General features: G+C 63.2%; 3 protein-coding genes across 4 annotated transcripts in view; 2 read left to right on the forward strand and 1 right to left on the reverse strand.

Moving 5' to 3' along the window:
• The first annotated feature begins 1,861 nt into the window (after positions 1-1,861).
• NABP2 (nucleic acid binding protein 2) lies at positions 1,862-7,089 on the forward strand. 2 transcript variants are annotated; one of them, XM_039513793.1, is made up of 7 exons: positions 1,862-1,987; positions 2,955-3,064; positions 3,843-3,981; positions 5,197-5,268; positions 5,718-5,799; positions 6,114-6,180; positions 6,586-7,089. In XM_039513793.1, exons 2-7 carry the CDS (start codon positions 2,986-2,988, stop codon positions 6,786-6,788), a joined length of 642 nt encoding a protein of 213 aa, XP_039369727.1. In that variant the 5' UTR covers positions 1,862-1,987; positions 2,955-2,985; the 3' UTR covers positions 6,789-7,089. The 2 variants fall into 2 exon arrangements, with proteins under 2 accessions (XP_039369727.1, XP_039369728.1); XM_039513794.1 differs by lacking the exon at positions 1,862-1,987 and adding an exon at positions 2,000-2,238.
• A 4,390-nt stretch (positions 7,090-11,479) lies between these two features.
• On the forward strand, positions 11,480-16,875 carry SLC39A5 (solute carrier family 39 member 5). The gene is made up of 11 exons (XM_039514729.1): positions 11,480-11,542; positions 11,817-12,103; positions 12,712-12,955; positions 13,210-13,384; positions 13,573-13,742; positions 14,015-14,152; positions 14,704-14,794; positions 14,954-15,199; positions 15,271-15,351; positions 15,434-15,624; positions 16,026-16,875. The coding sequence occupies exons 1-11, from the start codon at positions 11,480-11,482 to the stop codon at positions 16,176-16,178; spliced, it is 1,839 nt and encodes a 612-aa protein (XP_039370663.1). The 3' UTR covers positions 16,179-16,875.
• A 337-nt stretch (positions 16,876-17,212) lies between these two features.
• Positions 17,213-19,202, reverse strand: part of ANKRD52 (ankyrin repeat domain 52) — a 48,860-nt gene continuing 46,870 nt past the window's right edge. Inside the window, exon 29 of the mRNA XM_039514006.1 lies at positions 17,213-18,106. The gene's annotated coding sequence lies outside the window, so the exon portion shown is untranslated. The remainder of the gene's footprint in view (positions 18,107-19,202) is intronic.

Consider the following 19,202-nt stretch of genomic DNA (forward strand, 5'->3'; position numbering starts at 1 on the left):
CGCGGGGGGGAGGGGGAGGACTCTATGGTCGCCGGCCGCTCTACCCCGCCGCAGGGGAGTGAGGGGACTCTATGGTCGGCGGGCGCGCCGCTCCGGGCCAAAAGGCGGGAGGGGCGGGGCTTCGGGGAGGGGGCGGGGCTTCCCTCCATGCTGTCTGGGAGTGAGTGGGTGATTGTCTGCCCCCCCGTGTCTGTCCCTGCCCCCCCCACCTCCCTCTGTCTGTCCCGGCCCCCCAATCCTCCCTGTGTCCCAGACCTCCCTGTGTCTGTCTGTCCCTGCCCATGTGTCTGTCTGTCCCTGTCCCCCCAGTCCTCCCTCTGTCTGTCCCGGCCCCCCAATCCTCCCTGTGTCTGTCTGTCCCTGTCCCCCCAGTGTCTGTCTGTCCCTGCCCCCAGTCCTCCCTGTGTCCCTGTCCCCCAGTCCTCCCAGTGTCTGTCTGTCCGTCCCTGCCCATGTGTCTGTCTGTCCCTGCCCGGCAGGCCTCCCTGTGTCTGTCTGTCCCTGCCCCCCAATCCTCCCTCTGTCTGTCTGTCTGTCCCTGCCCATGTGTCTGTCTGTCCCTGCCCCCCAGTCCTCCCTGTGTCTGTCCCTGCCCCCCAATCCTCCCTGTGTCTCTGTCCCTGCCCATGTGTCTGTCTGTCCCTGCCCCCAGTGTCTGTCTGTCTGTCCCTGCCCCCCCAATCCTCCCTGTGTCTGTCTGTCCCTGCCCCCATTAGTCCTCCCAGTGTCTGTCTGTCCCTGCCCATGTGTCTGTCTGTCCCTGCCCCCTGTCCTCCCTGTGTCTGTCTGTCCCTGCCCTCACTAGTCCTCCCTGTGTCTGTCTGTCCCAGTCCCCCCCAGTCCTCCTTGTATGTGTCTGTCCCTGTGTAATTCTGTTCCTGACCCCGTGTCAGTCAATCTCTCCGTGTTGGTCTGTCCCTGCACCTCAGTCTGTCTGGCCCTGATCCCGCCCCTCTGTCTGCCAAGTGAACAACAAAGGCGGTGTGGCCCTCCCCCTCCTTTACCCGATGAAAATTATTCCGCAGGCTGGAGCTGTTCCTGGCCTGTGAGATCCCTGGAGAAGGGGCTTTTCCTTCCCCCTGTAAACCAGCTTGGGCCTCTGTTGGTGGCAAATGTTAAAAACCATCATTATTTATGATGAACCTCACCTATAGTCTACATGTGCCTCTCCCAGGCCTGGCCGTTCTATGCAAACGCATGGACCACCTGTGGCATGCATGATCCATGCCATCACAGCACGCATGACTCACATGTGCCCGCACGTGTCTCTCACCCACAGAGGCTGGTCCTATAAAAGATATCACCTCAACCCTCCCGGCCCCCCTTTCTCTCCGAAGGGCCGTCACAGCATGGATGGAGACCCGCTTCGGGAATGTTTTTGTTCTGCAGTTCTACACCACCTGGTACAACAGGCCCTGGGCCATGACTGGGTGCTAGGCAAGACACCTCCTAAACGGGAATAACAATGCATGGCTTGTCATGCTGCCACACCGTGATCCACACGTGTCTAGCCGCAACGTCATGGCGTGAGCCGGGCCCACGCACAGTAACGGAACTTGTATGGTTCATGTGCTAGGTGTGTGTGGCCCAGGCATAGCAGGGGTAGGGTGACCCGATGTCCCGATTTTATAGGGACAGTCCTGAGTTTGGGTCTTTTTCTTATATAGGCTCTTATTACCCCCCACCCCTGTCCCGATTTTTCACATTTGCTGTCTGGTCACCCTAAGCAGGGGATTAAATCTCGACTCCCCTGCTCCGAGTACAGTACATAGGAAAGGCTCCCGTCTCCCCCCCTTGGGAAATTTCACACACGTGCAGGGGACGTCGCTGTCCCTTTAATTCCTCAGTGCCAGGCCTCCCCCTGCAATGCAATTGGCTGGCGGTGTAGCACGTTCAGACCTGTCGAAGAGCGTCCTACGACTGTGATTGGCTACTCACAACGCCGCTGGATACTTCCTGGAATGTCTGCAACCCAACGTTCCATCAGGTCAGTTTTACAGGGAAAGTGGTGGGGGGGGGGGCTCCTGATTCCCCCCACCAGCCCCTTCTGCAGCAGCCTCGGGAGCTTTGGTAAGGGGGCCTGAGCTCCCTTGCAGGTGGTGCATTGCAGGGCGGGGGGCATGCATGTGGCAGGATACATGCACCACCCCAGCAATTTTCAGTCCCCAAATCGTGTCTCCTGTTCCCCCCTCCTCTGCAAGAATTTCCACCAACACGCGAGCGAACTGATCCTCCCAGGTGAAGGAGCCTCAGCTCCTCCACCCCCGGAGAAAAGCACTTTGCTTCCACTAGGGTGAATGGGGACGGGGTTGCAATTTATACAAAAGGAGAAACAGGCATTTTCCTGGCGGGGGTGGTGTGAAATCAGGGCTGTGATTTGTGCCAAAGATAAAATGCATTTTTCCGGCACAGGTGGTTTTTCAGGGTCTGTCTTTTGTTTTAATTAGCCTGTATCCGTTTTGGGAGTCGGACACAAATGTGCAGGATGGTGACATTTGCAAAAGAGCAAGATGAACTATTGTGCGTCGGAATCAGGGTTGCAATCCATGGGGTTTTTTCTTGCCACCGTCTGACTCCTGGCCACAACTTGTGCAAAAAGAAAGTGATGCCATTTTATTGTAGGGCTCTAGACTCCGTGATAGAAATTTGAGCAGAAATGAAAAACAGATGCACTTTTCTTGCAAGAATCTTCAATTGCAGTTGCCATTTTGTATTTTCTTCCCTTTGGGGATAAATTAACAGCAGGATGTTTCATTCTTCCTACAGGGCATTCCCCTATTGGCTAACCTTGGGAGGGAGCTGTGCCAATTAACCCCCTGAGCCTGCACATTTCTCCATGTCCCTGCATTCGCTCCACCTTGGCTGCAGGAGCCAGCGTCTGCCTTTCCATTCTGTGTGCTGACTGTCGCTTTCTTTTCAAATGTGGTTATGTTGTTTTATTATTATTTGCACAGATAACGCAGTGGAAGCCAGACGCCGCTCAATATGACGACTGAAACCTTTGTAAAGGACATTAAACCTGGCTTGAAAAACTTGAACCTTATTTTTATTGTACTGGAAACAGGTGGGTATTAATGATGTCCGAGAGATATCTATTAAATATCTTACTGCAGTGGTTCTCAACCCCCAGGGGTCTGTGTGCCCCTGGGGGTAGCAGAGGTCTTCCAGGGGGTACATCAACTCCTCTAGGTATTTGCCTAGTTTTACACAAGGCTACAGAAGAAGCCCTAGTGAAATCAGGACAAAGTACAATTTCATACGATGACTTTTTTTATACTGTTCTATATACCATACAGTGAAATGTAAGTGCACTATTTATATTCCAGTTGATTTATTTTATAACGATATGGTATAAACGAGAAAGTCATTTTTCAGTAATAGTGTGGCTGTGACACTGCTGCACTTTTATGTCTGATTTTGTAAGCAAGTAGTTTTTGAAGTGAGGTGAAACTTGGGGGTAGGCAAGACAGATCCGACTCCTGAAAGGGGGACGGTCGTCTGGAAAGGTGGAGAGCCGCTGTCTTGCTGAAATTCCATTTAACGGTTGCAGTCAGTTCTCAACCAATATTTGTGGCTGGATTTCACCCCCTCCGCAGCTGCTTAGTGATGTCGGTGTCCGTTTCTGAGACACCATAACTGACGTAGGGTGAGTGCACGTGCTTACGTTTGCTGCCGTGACTTGGCTCAGCGTTTGTAGGCTCAGGACCTTAGACTGTGAATTCTTTGAGGCCGGGGCCACCTTTGTGGTCTGTGTCTGTACAAGGCCTCATCTAGCCCAGAGGGGCTCCTCGGTGTTACCCCGGAGATGTGCCGCGAACTGGACGGTTTGCTCCCCCCTGCAGGTCGGGTGACCAAGACAAAGGACGGCCACGAGGTGCGGACGTGCAAAGTAGCCGACAAAACGGGCAGCATCAACATCTCGGTGTGGGACGACGTAGGGAACCTCATTCAGCCGGGGGACATCATCCGATTGACCAAAGGGTAGGCGAGACCCTGCTGCGGGAGGGGGGGACCCACGGGACCCGGTCGTGTTGGTGCCTGCTGGACGCTCAGCCCGTCAGCCTCAGGCCCCCCAGGGCTCCTGAGACAAGCTCATTCAGGCTTTGATAGACCAGGCTGGGGGCTTACCTGAGCTCCCCACAGCTGAGACTGTGCCGCCTGCCCTTCCAGGGGGCGGAGAACGGGCCAGGCTGCTCCTCTCCCTGGCCATCGTTCCCAGCGGAAGCGAAGCGTCCGGTCCCCTTCCTCTGTCGAGGGAGATAGAAGCCTGAGCAAACAGGTCTGCGCCTGCCTGCTGAGAGCTACACGCGAGCTCTGGCTCCTTGCGGGATCAGGTCGTCTCTGTGCTCCGAAATAGCCCGAGTCTCCTAACTTTCTAGGCAGGCTGCAGAAGGGGTGGGGTGGGTTCGGGAGAAGGCCGAGGGCAGTGGCTGAATTCCTGCTGACGACTTTAACGCTGAGGGTGCATTGTAATGGATGTATGGTGGGGTCAGGGCACCTTGGGTAGGAGACTTTATGATTTTAAATATATAGATACAATTAAAAAAAATAAATCCAGTGAAGTCCCTGGAAAAGATCCTTCCCGCACACCCACAGAGTTAATCTCAGAGGAGCGATTTGACACCATCTCTCTATCCCCAGACATTGGGGGTGGGGGGAAATTACTGGAAGTGGGTAGGACTGATCTCAGTGGATTCATCATGTCGGCTTAACTTAGACACGACGTCAAGGCAGGATTTTACTGTCCCTCTATCCCGAGGAGAAATCTTTGTCATTCTAAGTGTCTGGATCTTCCCCCCGCCACCCCCAGCCTAACCATCACTGCGCCCGGAAACTGCGACTGCTTTTGTGGGAGCCACTTGAAAGAATAATTAGGGCGCCCTCTGGTGGCGCTGCCGGAGCAGCACACAGTGCTGCCAGGGGGCGGGTTTCTTCTCTCCTTCTATCAGGGGTTGTGGGAAGCAGAGTGTAAGTCAGAGCAGCCTCGGGGCTGCTCTAAATTACATCAGGGGGTGTCCCTGGCCAGCCCCAGAGCATTAGGAGCACAAAGATGCCTCCCCCAAGTGCAGGCTCAGGGGAAGTGAGAATTGGGGCCCCTAGCTCTGCACCCAGTCCAGGGTGCGTGTCCCGTGTGAGGTTTCGCTGGGCCAGCCCCGTGCAGTTAACCACACATCTCGGCATTCCTCTTGCTTTCAGCTACGCGTCAGTTTTCAAAGGCTGCCTGACGCTCTACACGGGCCGCGGAGGAGACCTGCAGAAAATCGGAGAGTAAGGAAGGCCCGTGGGCTTCACTGGGGACGTCGCTCACTGGAGCCTGGCTTCTTAGAGGCTGGGGAGGGGAGAAGTGTGGGGCAGCCCCAAAGCCGGAGCGATTTGCCCCCAGGGCTGACCATGCAGCCAGCCCAGCTGGCCCTGAAGGTGTCTACTCAGGAGTGACTGGTGTTTAGAGCAGGGTGGAGGCGGGGAGCCAGGACTCCTGGGTTCTGTTCCCAGCCCCGGGAGGGGGCCTGGCCTGGTGGGTAGAGCAGGGGAGACTGGATGCCCAGGCACTCTATTCCCAGCATAGTTTGCATCAAGATCCTGGCCCGAGATGGTGCAGGACGCTCCCCGCTGGAGAGTCGGGGCATCCCCTCCCCCGGGATAGGGCTGAGTGCAAGGGGAGGAAGGGGTTGGCCGGTGTCCTGGTGGCCTCGCTGACCTGCCATTTCCCTCCCTAGGTTCTGCATGATTTACTCCGAGGTCCCGAACTTCAGCGAACCCAACCCGGAGTACGTGACCCAGCCGTCCCAGAGCAAAGCCGTGAGTCCCAGCTGGGGGGCAGAGGGCTGGGGGGCCCTTTGAATGGGGTAATGGGATCTGCTCACCTGCGGATGCCCACGGGGACTCCTGTGACCCCAGGGGCCAGGAGGCACCGGAGCGTCGCTGGAATCTCCCCCGGCTCTGCTCCTGCTGGGACGGGCTGGGGGTGGGGTGGATTTGTGTCCGTCGCAGATGCGCGGCTGCTCCGGCTGCTGCCCAGAAGCGGACGCTTCTCTGTCCCGCGGGCAGCTGGGGAGATGCGCCAGGATCCTGCCAGATCCGGGACCACGAGTTCTCGCTTCCGTTTCCTTCAGGCCCAGAATGACAACGCAACCCCTGCTGCTCCCCAGACTACCCCGGGCCCCGCCGCATCGGCCCCAGGTAAGGGAGCCCCCCTTGCCCCACAGGCTGGGTGTCCCCCCGTCCCAGAGCAAGGCGGGTGGGACATGGCCCTGCCTCAGAGCCATTCAGCACTAGCCACTCAGGGCATTCACAGCTCGAGCAGATTCTCTACTCCAGTAAGTCGGGGAGGGGAGTCTAGCAGGTTAGAGCAGCGGGGGCTGGGAGGCTGGACTCCTGGGTTCTATCCCCAGCTCGGGGAGGGGAGCGGGATGTAGTGATTAGAGTGGGGGGGGCTGGGAGCCAGGATTCCTGGCTTCTATCCTCAGCTCTGGGGGGTACTGGGGTGTGGTGGTTAGAGCAGTGGGGGCTGGGAGCCAGAACTCCTGGGTTCTCTGCCCAACCCTGCCTTGGCTTCGCTGTTCATTTCCCTGCTTTTGTTTTCAGCTGCCGATAACCAGAACGGCAACGGGCTGAGTGCCCCAGGCCCCGGCGCCCTCCCCCACCCGCCAAATGTCCCATCCCACCCCACCAGCGGCCGGATCACCAGGAGCCAGCCGAACCACCAGGGCGCGGGCTCGGCCGGGTCCAGCTCATCCTCCAGCCCCATCAGCAACGGCAAAGAGACCCGGCGAAGCAGCAAGAGATAACGCCTGGGGTTGGGACCCCCCCGCCCCAGCTCTGTGCCGGCTCGCAGGGAGGAGGCTGAGCCGGAGGGCGGGGAGTGGGGGAGAGACCGTGGCCGGCTGGCGCTATGGGCTAGATCAGAGACAGTGAAACCAAGAGCGTTTTCCTCGCCGCGGTCGTGACCATTTTAACCAGGACTGTGGCCTTCTCCTGAGCAGTGATGGGGAGGGGGGTGCCCCCCCCCCATTGGAAACCAGCCCTTTATCTTCACGGCTCTGCTCTGAGACTAATCTGAACCACAGCCAACCGCCCTGCCCCCACTGGGATCCCCTGGTGCCAGCCCCCGGATTTCATTCCTTTTTTTTTTTTTTTTTAAACAAATATCCTGAAACTTTTTAGCAAACTTTAAAAAGCTGATTTTGCCAGGTGGAGTCAGTGGCCAGGGGGCAGCCGGGGACTGCTGAGGCCTCGGGGCATAGGACAGGGGGGCAGCAGCAGTGGGGCTCCCCCCCTCCTTGCCCCTGGGAGGGGCCCATTTGGGTCTTGGTGTCTCAGCGGAGGGGGGGCGATGGGGCGGGGCGCTGGCTGCAGGCCAGGTCGCCCGTGATCCCCGCCTGGGCCCCCTGCGTGGAACGAGCTTGCTGGGTCTCAGCCGGGTTCCTAGGAGACAAACGTCTCCGTCCTTACGAGCGCCCCCCGCAGCTGGCAGCCCCCTCGCAGGGATCTGGGCTCCCCCGAATCGCTGCGACGGGAAGGGCTGCCACGTCTGCCCACCCGGGGAGGGATTGAGCCTGGCGCTGACCTCGGCGCCGTTCTCCCTCGCCCGCCAGTTTGGGGAATGCTCCTCCCCCCACCCGATGCTCCCGGCTCCCCCCTTTTATTCTGTTTTAACCCCCCAACTCCCTTTTCTCGTCTCCCCCGAGCGGAGTCGCTGACCTGCCCGGGCTGCGTTGGAATAAAGACCGTGCCGCCCTCCCCTTCCGCCTGCCGCGTGGTCGCTTGCGCCCAGGGGAGCCTCTGTACCAGTCGCACCGGGCCTGGCCTCTCCGCACCAGAGCAGCTTGGAGTGGCTGAGATCAGCCCCCCCTTCCCAAGCCCCGTAACGAGACCCGGCCCCGTAGGCTGGCGGCAGCGGGGCCCCGCTGGGCGTTATACTGGCCAGCTGGCCCAGTCCAGAGTCCTAGGGCTGCTGGGGGCAGCTCCTGCCCGACTCGCATGGAAATCTCCCCCCCGGGCGGGACGAGGCCCATCCCCGGGCACGAGTGCCCCTGCTGCTCAGGCGAAGGGAGGCAGCGGGGCCCAGTGGCTAGGGGGCTGCAGTGGGCCGCAGGTCACCTGGCTCGTGGCCCCCCAGCTCTGGCCCTGACTGGCGGGGTGACCCCGGGGGCTCTGGGCTGGAGCCGACCCCAAGAGCCAGGAGAAGACAGCGCCCAGGGTGGGTGCGGGGCTGCGGCTCCGGACCAGCCCCCTCCCTCTGCACGTGCCCTGCAGGCTGATAGGGGCAGGAAACCCACAGGGACTCGCCCCATTAGGCTCCTCCCCAACCCTCCCTTCAGGCTCCCTTGGGTGGGGGGGGAGGGGCCGGGCTTCAAGGAGACCTGCCTGACCCTTGCCCCATAGGCACTGGAGCAGCCAGATTTTGTGCAGCGAAGGGCAGGGGACCGAGACGCTGCGCCAGGTCAGTGCATTTCCTTTCCCCGCTTCTGGGGGTCCAGATCCCCCATGGGGCGGGGTAATGCCCCAGTACTGGCCCCTGGTCCTGGGGCAGAGTTGGAAGCTGGTGGTTTTGGACTGGGGCAGGGGGAGGTGTCTGGCACCGGCCCTGGCCAGACGCAGCCCTCGGGGTGGGTCTGCAAACGGCACCAGGGTGGCTTCCTGGAGGCTCGTTCTGGCGTGTTTGCCCGGTGCCCTGGCTGGCGAGGCAGAAACCTCATGGCGCGAAGTCAGCGCTGAGGGTGGCAGTGCCGTTTGTGCAGTACCTGGCGCGCTCAGACCCGGCTCTGGGTGGGGCTCGGCTCTGCTACGGCTAATAAGTGCACCCATGACGCGGGCCCAACTCGGCGGGTCCCAGATGTGTCCTCAGGCTCTCGAGGGACAGATCGAGCGGGTTGGTAGGACCAGGGGGTGGATGGGAAGCGGCCGGGGTAGGACTCCCTCCCACGGGAGCATCCAGGCTAGGACCCGTTCCTGGGGCTGGTAGTGGGGAGGGGTCCTGGCAGCCCATTGAGCCTGTGAGCCGACAGAGCTGCACCAGCTCTCCTGCTCAGCGGGACAATTCCCAAAGCCCCAGCGCCCGGAGTCCCGTGAAAACGAGACGGGCGTTTCTAGGATTTTAACCCTGTGACACCTGGGTGTCCAGCACCTGCCCATCCCGCACAGGGGCTACTGGGGAGATTTCTAGGCCAGCGGGGCTCTGGAGGGGGGGGCGCACCCATGGGACCTGCCCTAGATATTCTGCAAACAGCCAAGTGGATTTACCTTGAGCCCGGACTCTTTAGGGGTGGGGGGAAGGGGGGGGACACCGGTGGGAGAAGGATTTGAGATTCCCAGGCACCAGCTCTGTCATGCAGCGGCCTCCCTCCGCCCCCAGCCCTGCTCAGCGCCTGCCCCATGACTCCTCCCACTGGAGGGGGGGGAAGAGAAGTCACTGCAGCGGCCTGCGCCTCCCCCCGTCCCGGGAGCTGGACATTGGCCGCGGCTGCCCCAGCTCCTGGCCCGGTGCCTCCGGCCAGTGCGTCCCCCCAAGAGCCAGGCCCCAGCCCCACAGCAGCTGCTTGGTTTGACACAGGGCAGGGCTGGAAGGCGACCGGGGGCTGGTTATCACCTGGGTGAATCATTAACGCCTCGCAATAAAGTACCCGGGCTTGCAAAACTGCCTGTCAAGGACACACGCTCCCCGCCCTTCTCCAGGGACTGGGGAGGGGGGGCGCTGAGACCTCCTTCCCCCCTCCCGCAGCCCCAGACCATCATGCCTCAGTCTGTAATAGCAGCGTGGGGCTGCGTGGCGCCGCATGGACCTGCCGCGGAAATGCAGCCACCTCTGGGGCGGAGCGTGGCAACTCACAGGAGGGGAAGGGGAACCGCGTGTCTGGCGGGAGCTGGTAACGGGCCAGCCGAGGCCCAGGGCGTTTGAATAACCCCGAGCCACTCAGCCCTCCCGAAAGCCGTTGCCTCCAGCTGCACAGCGCCCCAGCATGCTGGGGTGGGACCCCAGGGCCGCATCAGGCCGCCAAGCCGGAGAAGTTGCACCTGCTGCCCAGGGAGGTGCGAGACGCCCCGTCCCGGGCCATTCCGGTCAGGTCCGCGGAGAGCGGCCGTCGCACACGGTTAGTTTTGTAGCACGCACCGCGGTGTCCAGCGCTGCCCGGCCTCGTGCCCGCCCCGGGAATGCTCAGCCCGGGGCCTGCGGCCGATCTCGGGGCGGTGGCGAGAGGCCCCGGCCCAGCGTGCTCGGCGCTGTACACCTAGAACAAAGAGCGCCCGCCGGGCCGGACAGGGAGGTGACACTTGCAGTGCCCACATCTCCGGGGGTGGATTTCTGGGTCTGTTCGTTCATCCCCAGCGCGCAGGGGTCTCAGGCAGGACACATCATGCAGCGGTGAGTTCCACAGGCCTGGCCCTGGGTTCCCTTCGCGCCCCCCGGGGCAAGGGGCAGCTCCCTGCCTCGGCCCCTTGGTTCAGCTGCGCACGGCAGCGGGGCAGCTCGCGAGTCCCAGCCCCGGGGGGGCGGAGGGACTGGACGTCCGAGCTCACACACTTGTGAGGGGACACGCGGGGCCGGTGCCTAACTGGATCCGCGCCCGCTCCTCACGCCCGATTCAAATCCCCAGCCCAGCTCCCTGCCCGGCGCTGCGATCGCCTCGGGCGGCTCCGCCTGGCCAGGCCTTGCTGCGAGCCGGGCGAGGGACCAGCCAGCCCCGCTAGCCAGCCCCGCTGCGCCACGACACGGCCAGGGGAGGGACAGGCCGCACAGGTGGGTTGTGACCGAGGCTGTTGGATTCCCTTTCCCTGCGCGGGGTCTCCGCTGCTCAGAGACCCCCCTGGGAGCCTCTGCTCGGAGGGAGCTGCAGCACCCCAGCTCCCTGCCTCGGTTTCCCCGCCTGGGATCCTGGGCTCATTCTCAGCTGCCTTCGCTGGGGGTGGGAGGGGGTTGGAAAGACTCAGGCCACGTCCACACTAGAGAGTTTTAACTCTCCCGGGCCAGTGACAGCAGCTGGTGGGACGCTGTAGTTCCAGCAGCGCTTCTGGCCCCAGGCCCAATTTCTGCAACCGCAGCCCGGGCACAGGGGAGAGCGAGTCTATACAGCTCACTAGGCAAAGTGCGGGAGGGGAAACTGAGGCACGGAACGAGGCCGGGACCTGCCCCGCTGTCACCCACAGGCCAGAGCCCGACTCGCCTGGGTCCCGGGCCTGGGCTGGGCAGACAAGGCATCGGCAGAGCAGCGCGTTGAGTGTCCGGCCCCTCCCAGCCCCCGGGCGAAGCGGTTCTGAGCGGCGTTGCCGGGCAGGCGGGCGGGGCGTTATTTCGCTGTATGTTTAACAGGCCCGAGGGCGGCGGGGGGGGGCACCTGCTTGAGTGTTTCTTTGGCTTGATTTGGTCCCTGTTCCCCCTTAGAACGCCCAGCCCCCCCCCCCCCGGACAGGGGAGACCCCCCCTCCCCCCTTTGCACCACTGGGGAAAGCCTGTTCCCCTGACACCACCGGGCAGCCGGGAATGGACCCAGGAGTCCGAGCTGGTGGCCGCCAGCTCCCTCCGGAGGTTCTGCCAGAGCCCGGGGTATTTGGGTCCCGGGGTGGGGGGGCACCAGCCGGGCCCATTCACCCCCCTCAGCTCTGCCCCCTCGCGCCAACAGATCCGCCCCTCGGGGGCGCCCCAGCAGCGCACCTGGCCAGGTGCGAGCCCGGCTGACGGCCCCGCCCGGCGCCCCGCCATGGACCCGAGGAAGCCGCGGCTGCTGCTGGCCGGACTCTGGGTCGCTGCGCTGCTGCTGCTGCTGCCGGGCGAGGGCCGCCCGCCCCCCGGCCCGGCCCCGGCCCCGGCCCCGCTGCAGGACGCGGAGCAGGAGCAGGGCCACTACCTGCAGCAGCTCTTCGGGCTGTACGGGGAGCGCGGCACCTTGTCCCTCCAGGGCCTCACCCGCCTGCTGCGCAGCCTGGGCCTGGGCCACGTGCGCGTGGTGGAGATGGAGCACGAGGCCCTGGGCCACGGGCACGTCCCGCACCTGGACATCCTGGAGGTGCAGGACAACAAGCACCGGCACCGGCACTCGGCCCTGGAGCACGGGGCGGAGCCGCCCAGCCTGGGCCCCGGGCTGCGGGGAGAGAACGGCACCTCCAGGTACCCAGCGCTGCCCCTCACTCCCGACCTGCAGCCCCTTCCCCAGCCCTGCCGGTGCCCCTCACTCCCGACCTGCAGCCCCTGCTGGGCCAGCCCTGGGCTCCCCCCTTCCCCAGCCCTGCCGGTGCCCCTCACTCCCGACCCGCAGCCCCTGCTGGGCCAACCCTGCCCCCCAGCTCTGCCAGTGCCCCTCACTCCCGACCTGCAGCCCCTTCCCCAGCCCTGCCGGTGCCCCTCACTCCCGACCCGCAGCCCCTGCTGGGCCAGCCCTGCCCCCCAGCCCAGCCGGTGCCCCTCACTCCCGACCCGCAGCCCCTGCTGGGCCAGCCCTGGGCTCCCCCCTTCCCCAGCCCTGCCAGTGCCCCTCACTCCCGACCTACAGCCCCTGCTAGCTCAGCTCTGCCCCCCTCCCCAGCCCTGCCGGTGCCCCTCACTCCTGACCCGCAGCCCCCTGGGCTCCCCCCTTCCCCAGCCCTGCCGGTGCCCCTCACTCCCCACCCGCAGACCCTCAATATACCAGTCCTGCCACTGCCTGTCATCCCCCTCATCCCCTCCCGGCCCGGGCTGCTGCTGGGAACTGGGAATTCGTTTTTGTTCGTTTCTTTCAGGCCAGGATCCCCTGGAAGGAACCAGCCAGAGACCGTCCGGCTGCTCCAGGCCGACCCGACGCCCAGGCCGCGAGCTGCCTCCGGGGGCACCCGCCCGGCCTTGGACACAGAAGAGCCCAACGCCACAGGGCACCCTGGGAGCAGAAGAGACCCTGTCCAGGCCCCCCCCGGACCCCCCCGCCTGACCCTGCTGGAGAGGGTGCTGGCCCTGGACCACTCCGTCGCGGACCATCTGCACGAGGATGTGAGGGGGGGCCACGCTGCGGGGGCTGGAGGGGAGGGGCCTGAGGGGTGGGGGTCTCAGTGCTGACCAGCCTGGCTCTAACCCCATGCCCCCCCCCCCAATCACTGGGACTGGAACCCAGGCGTCGTGGCCCCGCAGGCCTCTGCTAGGCCCTAGGCAGCCCCTGCGTCCCAGCGATTTGGGGCTTGGGAGGGCAGGTGAGTTACGCCCCTTCCCCGGGTGGCCTCGCTAACCCCCGCTGTCCCCCCCACCAGTGTCTCAACGTGACGCAGCTGCTGGTGAACTTCGGGCTGAACGCCGGCTCCCAGATCACGCCCCAGCAGTTCACGCTGCTGTGCCCGGCCCTGCTCTACCAGATCGACAGCCGGGTCTGCATCCGGCACCACGACCAGCTGACGCCGGAGCCCCTGGCGGGGCCGCTGTGGCCAGGTAACACCCTCCAGGGCCTGGGGAAGGGGCAGCCACCCCCATGGGGAAACCGAGGCACAGAGCAGGGAGATGACAGGCACTGGGAGCCTCTCTTGTGCCAAGGGATTTGCCAAACCCCCAGGGTGTTGGGGGTGGGTGGGGTGGATAGAGCCCCCCCCCCCGCTGCCTCACCCTGCGTCCTCTTGCAGTTCTAGGCTGGGGCTTCCTGGCCATCACGCTCATCAGCCTGCCCTCGGCGCTGGCCCTGCTGCTGGTGCCCTTCCTCGGCCGCGACTTCGGCCGCCTTCTGCTGGCCTTCCTGGTGGCGCTGGCCGTGGGGACGCTGTGCGGGGACGCCCTGCTTCACCTCTGGCCACACGTACGTATCGGGCACCTGGAAAGCCGGGGGCCGGGACACACACGTGGGAGGAGGCGGGAGCCGAGTTCTGCTGCAGCTCCATCCAGCCAAGTGGCTGCATGGCAGCCAGGGAGCCCAGCAGCCCCCCCGGCCCAGCTTGGCACCTGGGCAGTGTCCCGGGCCCCCGGCCATGCCAGAGCCCCCCCATTGAACCCCCCGATTTCTCCCTGCCCCCCTGGCTCTGGGAGCCCCCGAGAGGGACCCCGGGCTCCTCTCCCTCCTCCTGTGTTTAGGCCCAAGGGAGGCACCAGGAGACCCCGCAGGAGCAGCAGGACTCGGTGCTGAAGGGGCTGTCGGTCCTGGGGGGCGTTTACCTCTTGTTCCTCATCGAACACCTCCTGGGCACGCTGAGGCACCGACGGCGCCAGGCGGTAAGAGCCCGCTGGGTCGCCCCTGGTAGCTGGGAGCCCGCCCAGGGCAGGGGGCTGGAGGGCGGGTGGGACAGCAGGGGGCGCCCTTCCCGTCGGCGCCCTGGGGCAATGCCAGGGGGCACCGTGCTGGTGGCTCCCGGACGGGCCCCGATGCTGCGGGGGGCTGCAGAGCTGACGAGAGCAGGAGCGTTGGCACCAGCGTCCTGGCCCAGGCCCTGCCAGGGTCAGCGCCTGCTGGGGGGAGGGGGGGTGGCGCTGCCTGTCCAGGGCAGCTACGTGGTGACGGCACATCCTGGGTCCTGCTACTGCTGCGTCCCGGCTCCCTGGGCCCATCCAGCACCGCGTCCCGGCTCCCTGGGGCCGTCCAGGTCCCAGTGTCGGGGCCGTCCAGCACGGTGACCCACAAGTGCCTGGTTTGCGCCTGGCTTGGTTAACGCGGGTGGGGCCCAGCCCAGGTCTCCCCCACCCCCAGCGGGCGCGATGCCCCGAGCCAGCTGGGCCCTGGCCCCTCGGGCAGCTTTCAGCTCTGGCCGTTGCTTTCCCACCCTCAGAGCCGCGCCGCGGGACGGAGCCCCGGGAGCCCCTCTCTGGATGCAGACGGAAGCCGCGGCTTGACCCTGCAGGCGTCGGCTCCTTCCCCAGGTGAGCCTGGGCCCTGCGCTGAGGCTGGAGAAGCCAGAAGCTGCCCCTGCCCCACAGCCCCCACTGCTGGCAGAGGCCAGCACAGAGCTCTCCCAGCCGGCACTTCCCAGCAGCCCGGTCCCCATCCCCAGCCCCCCACCGTCTCGGGGCTGCTACCAGCCTGCGGCTGCTCTTTCGCAGGCGCAGAAGCCGAATTGCAGCGTCTGACGGCCCCGGGGCCGCGCAGCGACAGCCCCGGCCTGGGAGAGGACGGGACGAGGCAGCCAGTGCCGAGCGCGGACGGACAGACGGAGGAGCTGAGCCACCACGGACACTCGCACGGCCCGGCAGCCGGCAGCGCCGACATCGCCTGGATGGTCATCCTGGGGGACGGGATACACAACCTGACGGACGGGCTGGCCATCGGTAAGGGGGCAGGAGCCACCCCGGGGCCGGGCACCGGCTTCCCGGTACCAATGGGCTTCTCGTTCCTGCAGGGGCTGCGTTTTCTGACGGCGTCTCCAGCGGCTTGAGCACCACGGTAGCCGTCTTCTGCCATGAACTGCCCCACGAGCTCGGTAAGTCCCCTACCAGCACGGCAAGGTTGGCACCACCTGGCATCCCACACGCTCTCACCTGCCGCCTCCCTCGCTCCGGCAGGTGACCTGGCCATGCTGCTGCAGGCTGGCCTGCCAGTTAAGAGGGTGCTTCTCTCCAACCTCACGTCGGCCTTCCTGGCGTATCTGGGCATGGCGGTGGGCGCGGTGGTCAGCCAGGGCGCCTCGCCCGTCACCCCCTGGATCTTCTCCATCACAGCGGGCATCTTTCTCTACGTGGCACTGGTGGACATGGTAAGGGGGGGCTGGCTCCGGTACAGCTTCGGTCCTGGGCGGCGGCTGCCGCTCGGCTGCATTCACGGCAGATCCTGGTGCCAACCGGGGGAGGCTGCTGAGGCCGCCCGCCGGGCCCCGTGCTGCCCCCTCGCCCGGTCTGTCGTCTCCTCTTTGGCGCAGGGGCAGTTTTGGCTGCGGGTTTGCCCAGCCCCTGGTGCCGCGGGGTCCTGTCCCACGCCTGCGGCTCTAGGGACCGCAAACAGACAGCACAGGCGTCTCGACTGGGTAGCCAGAGGGCAGGCCCAGCGAGTCAGCGCCGGGCATGGGCACGCCCAGGGCTCTGGGGTTCTCCCCTCCCCCTGCGGGACGTCCGTCCTTTCCCGGAGCTGGTGGTGCAGCCTTCTCCGTTTTCCCTGCAGCTGCCCGAGATGCTGCGGCGAAGCTCCGGCGGGAGCAGGAAGGGGCCCGTGACGTATTTCGCTCTCCAGAACCTGGGTTTTCTCCTGGGAGCGGCCATCATGCTGTGCATCGCCCTCTTCGAAGGGCAGATGAGCTTCCGTGTGGATCTGTAACGCGGGGGCGGCCACGCGGCCCGCCGAGCTCGGAGGTTACGGGCACCCCCTGCTTCCTTCGCAGAGAACTAGGACCCCTGGACTCTCTTCCTGCTGACGGCGGGTGCAGCCCCCCACTGTTTGCTCCACATCCCCCGGGGCCAAGCGTGGGTCGTGACCTGGGGGGGCCGGGCCTGACTGGTGCGGAAGAGGGGCAGCGTTTTGCTGTTCAGTACACGGAGGAGAGCGTGTGGCCAGCACAATCCCCTACCCACCCTTTCCAAAAGACACCTTCCATGAGGACGCTGCCATTCAGATTCTCAGCGTTTGCCCGACGTTTTGGTACATCGCGGGCACGAGGCCAGGCTGAAAACAGCCCAGCGGCCCTCAAGCCACCTGGCCCTCAAGTGACCCGAGCGAATCTCGGCGTTTCGGAGGGAAACGCAGCCGATCTGTGGGCGATTTTGGGGCGGGTACAGGAGACGAAGGGGGCAGAACGGAGCATTTCGGAGGCGGGAGAAGCGCCGGAGTCTGATGGGAGCGTGCGTCCATTGCCGGGAGGATACGTTCAGCTGGGGAGCGGACACGGGAACTCACCGTCACCACCGTCCGGAGACTAGCGGCAGGGCTCCTCCCTCCTTCCACTGCACCGCCCGGGATGGAGTCTCCAAAATCTGCTGGGCAGCTAACGGTTTAACCAAACGGAACAAAAAGAATCCCGCCCACTGAAGCTGTGGTTCTGCAGGGGTTAGAGGTTGGCAGACGTTTCCCCACCTAGCCTCTGCCAACAGCTTCTGTAAAGACTAAATCCAGTTTAATTGGACTGGGGGTCAGGAAACCAGAATTCTGTTCCCAGCTCTGCCACTGACTTGCTGGGTGAACCTGGACGACTCCCCCTTCCCCGGGCCTCAGTTTCCCCATCTGTAAAACAGACATGATGATTCTGCCCTGCTTTGAGATCTGATCTCCGGCAGGAGAGCCCCTCCCCCTGCCCCCCAGGCCTGATCCCGCCGGCGCTAACCCCCAGCGGTGGGAAAGGAGGACGGGCGAGGAAGTAGAAGCAATAGCATTTTAATAAACATAATTGATTCAAAGCCACAATATGAAGAACAGGACTTGGTTGCAGATACATTGTATAAAATAGATCAAGTCTGAATGCTTTTGTTTTTAGTTCCCCCCCCCCCCCAACTGATGCAGGATTTCTCAAAATACACACGTGGAACATCTCAGACAACAAGGAACCGGCCACCGGGCTCGCCCGCGGGTGTGGGCCAAGGCAAACGGGTGGCATTCACGCTGGGGGGGGTGGGGGTGGATGGCTTCTTGGTTTGTTTCCTTATGCAATTTCACAGCCCCACGAGGGGGTTTAACAGCTCTGGGTTTCCCTTCACGAACAGGATTTTTTATTTTTTTAAATTTCCTCCACCGAGACAAGTGCTTCGTTGGGCAGGACTCGATGTCGGCACCTCCTGGGTGCCGGGTTGTACGGGAGGGGAGAGAAATCAGCTGCTAAGATGAAACCTGCGCGGCTCAAATCTTGCCAAGCCAGGCACCTGCAGCCTCTCGCCCCGGGGGGGGGGGGGGGCAGGAGAGGGTTTCACGCCTTTTTTCCTTTTTAAATGTTAATCGCACATCAAAACTCTGCCCTATGTCACGCCGCGGCCCCTACACCTCTGCCGGTAAAGCAGAGGCGTCCCGCTACTCTGCCCGCCCACCCGCCAACCGGCAGGGCAGTTTTTGTGCTTTAAACCAGCGGAGGAAGGAAGAATGAACTGGTTCAGGGGGTGGGGGGGGAGATACAGTTGGTGTCTCTTCCAAAGATCGGTCCATCCCTTGCCCATATACCTGCCCTCTGCTGATACTGCGGGGGGGAGAAGACGGCTGCTCCCGTGAGAATTCCCCGGCATCTCAGACAGATCCAGTTCACACACGCGCCTCTCCCCTACCGGCTGAAATTAAAAGGCGTCCAATTAAGTTGCCCTGCACCATAACCTCCAATTAAGGCCCCCATCCATTAGGAACAACATCACCACCACACGCTGGATTTGCTCAGCAGGTTCCAGATTCAGTGCTCTGAAGGGGAAAAATCCCAGGGAACAAAAAGCCCCTTTTATTTCAAAAGCCAAAGCAAACCCCAGCAGCTGGTAAATACGATAAGCAAACGGCTCCAGCGAGCAGAGGCCGGCGCCGGTGGGGTCAGTGCTTTCCAGGAAGGGTAACGATGCAGGGGGGGCTGCGGCGAAGGAGAAAGTTCTCAGTGGAAGTTTTCCCAGCAGCTCTTTGGCTGGATCCAGCCGGCCCCGGCAACGCAGCCAGCTGCTTGGGATGTCAGGAGTTTGCCAGCCCGAGGCTCTGGGGGGTGGGATTTCAGAGGCAAGAAAGCATTCTACACGCCCGGGAGCCATTCTGTTTATTGCAAGAGGTAGGTGTGAACAGTGCAGTGGAGTCTAAAATTAAAAAGCTTTTTTGTATTTCCAACCATCTCAAATACACAACACCCCCCCCGATGATGTAAATTCACACACGATGCAGCCACCTCCCCGCCACACGCACGCAAACACACCCCAACCCCTCCGCAATGACCGACCAGGTCCCCACGTGTAGGTTCTAGCGCCAATCCAGTTCAGTCAGGTCCCAAATGGACCTGACTGAACTGAACTGAAAATGCTGGGGAAAGGGGGGGACGTCTGCCCTAAGCTCACTCACACTGCAGACAGGTGTTTAAAGTGCACGCCCTCAGGCCGAGGCAGCTTCTGGGGGGCCGGCAGGGAGCCCCTCCTGATACTCTCAATGTGTGAGGAGTGCTGAGCTAACTCCTCTGGGGGGGAGGGTTAAAGGGGATCTGTAAGGCCCCCCCCGCACAATGAATAACCCTCTCCTTAGAGCTCCCCAGATGGATCTTCCAGCTGGGCCAGCCCAGCCCTCTGGCATCTGTGCAGCCGGAAATGGAAACCACAGGAACACCAGTGTGAAAGAGGCCAGGAAAACATCCCAAAGCCTGAAATCTCAAAGCGCCGAGCCCCGCAAACCCCAGGGCAGCCAACA

This window comes from Mauremys reevesii, linkage group 25 (assembly GCF_016161935.1).
Source record: "Mauremys reevesii isolate NIE-2019 linkage group 25, ASM1616193v1, whole genome shotgun sequence".
NCBI classification, from domain to species: domain Eukaryota; kingdom Metazoa; phylum Chordata; order Testudines; family Geoemydidae; genus Mauremys; species Mauremys reevesii.

Coding starts and splice junctions, on each gene's coding strand:
- NABP2 (XM_039513793.1), top strand. CDS start 2,986: ATGACGACTGAAACCTTTGTAAAGGACATTAAACCTGGCTTGAAAAAC. Junction 3,065..3,842: donor TTTTATTGTACTGGAAACAG/GTGGGTATTAAT, acceptor TCCCCCCTGCAG/GTCGGGTGACCAAGACAAAG. Junction 3,982..5,196: donor ATCATCCGATTGACCAAAGG/GTAGGCGAGACC, acceptor TCTTGCTTTCAG/CTACGCGTCAGTTTTCAAAG.
- SLC39A5 (XM_039514729.1), top strand. CDS start 11,480: ATGGACCCAGGAGTCCGAGCTGGTGGCCGCCAGCTCCCTCCGGAGGTT. Junction 12,956..13,209: donor CGGACCATCTGCACGAGGAT/GTGAGGGGGGGC, acceptor CCCCCCCACCAG/TGTCTCAACGTGACGCAGCT. Junction 15,625..16,025: donor ACGTGGCACTGGTGGACATG/GTAAGGGGGGGC, acceptor TTTTCCCTGCAG/CTGCCCGAGATGCTGCGGCG.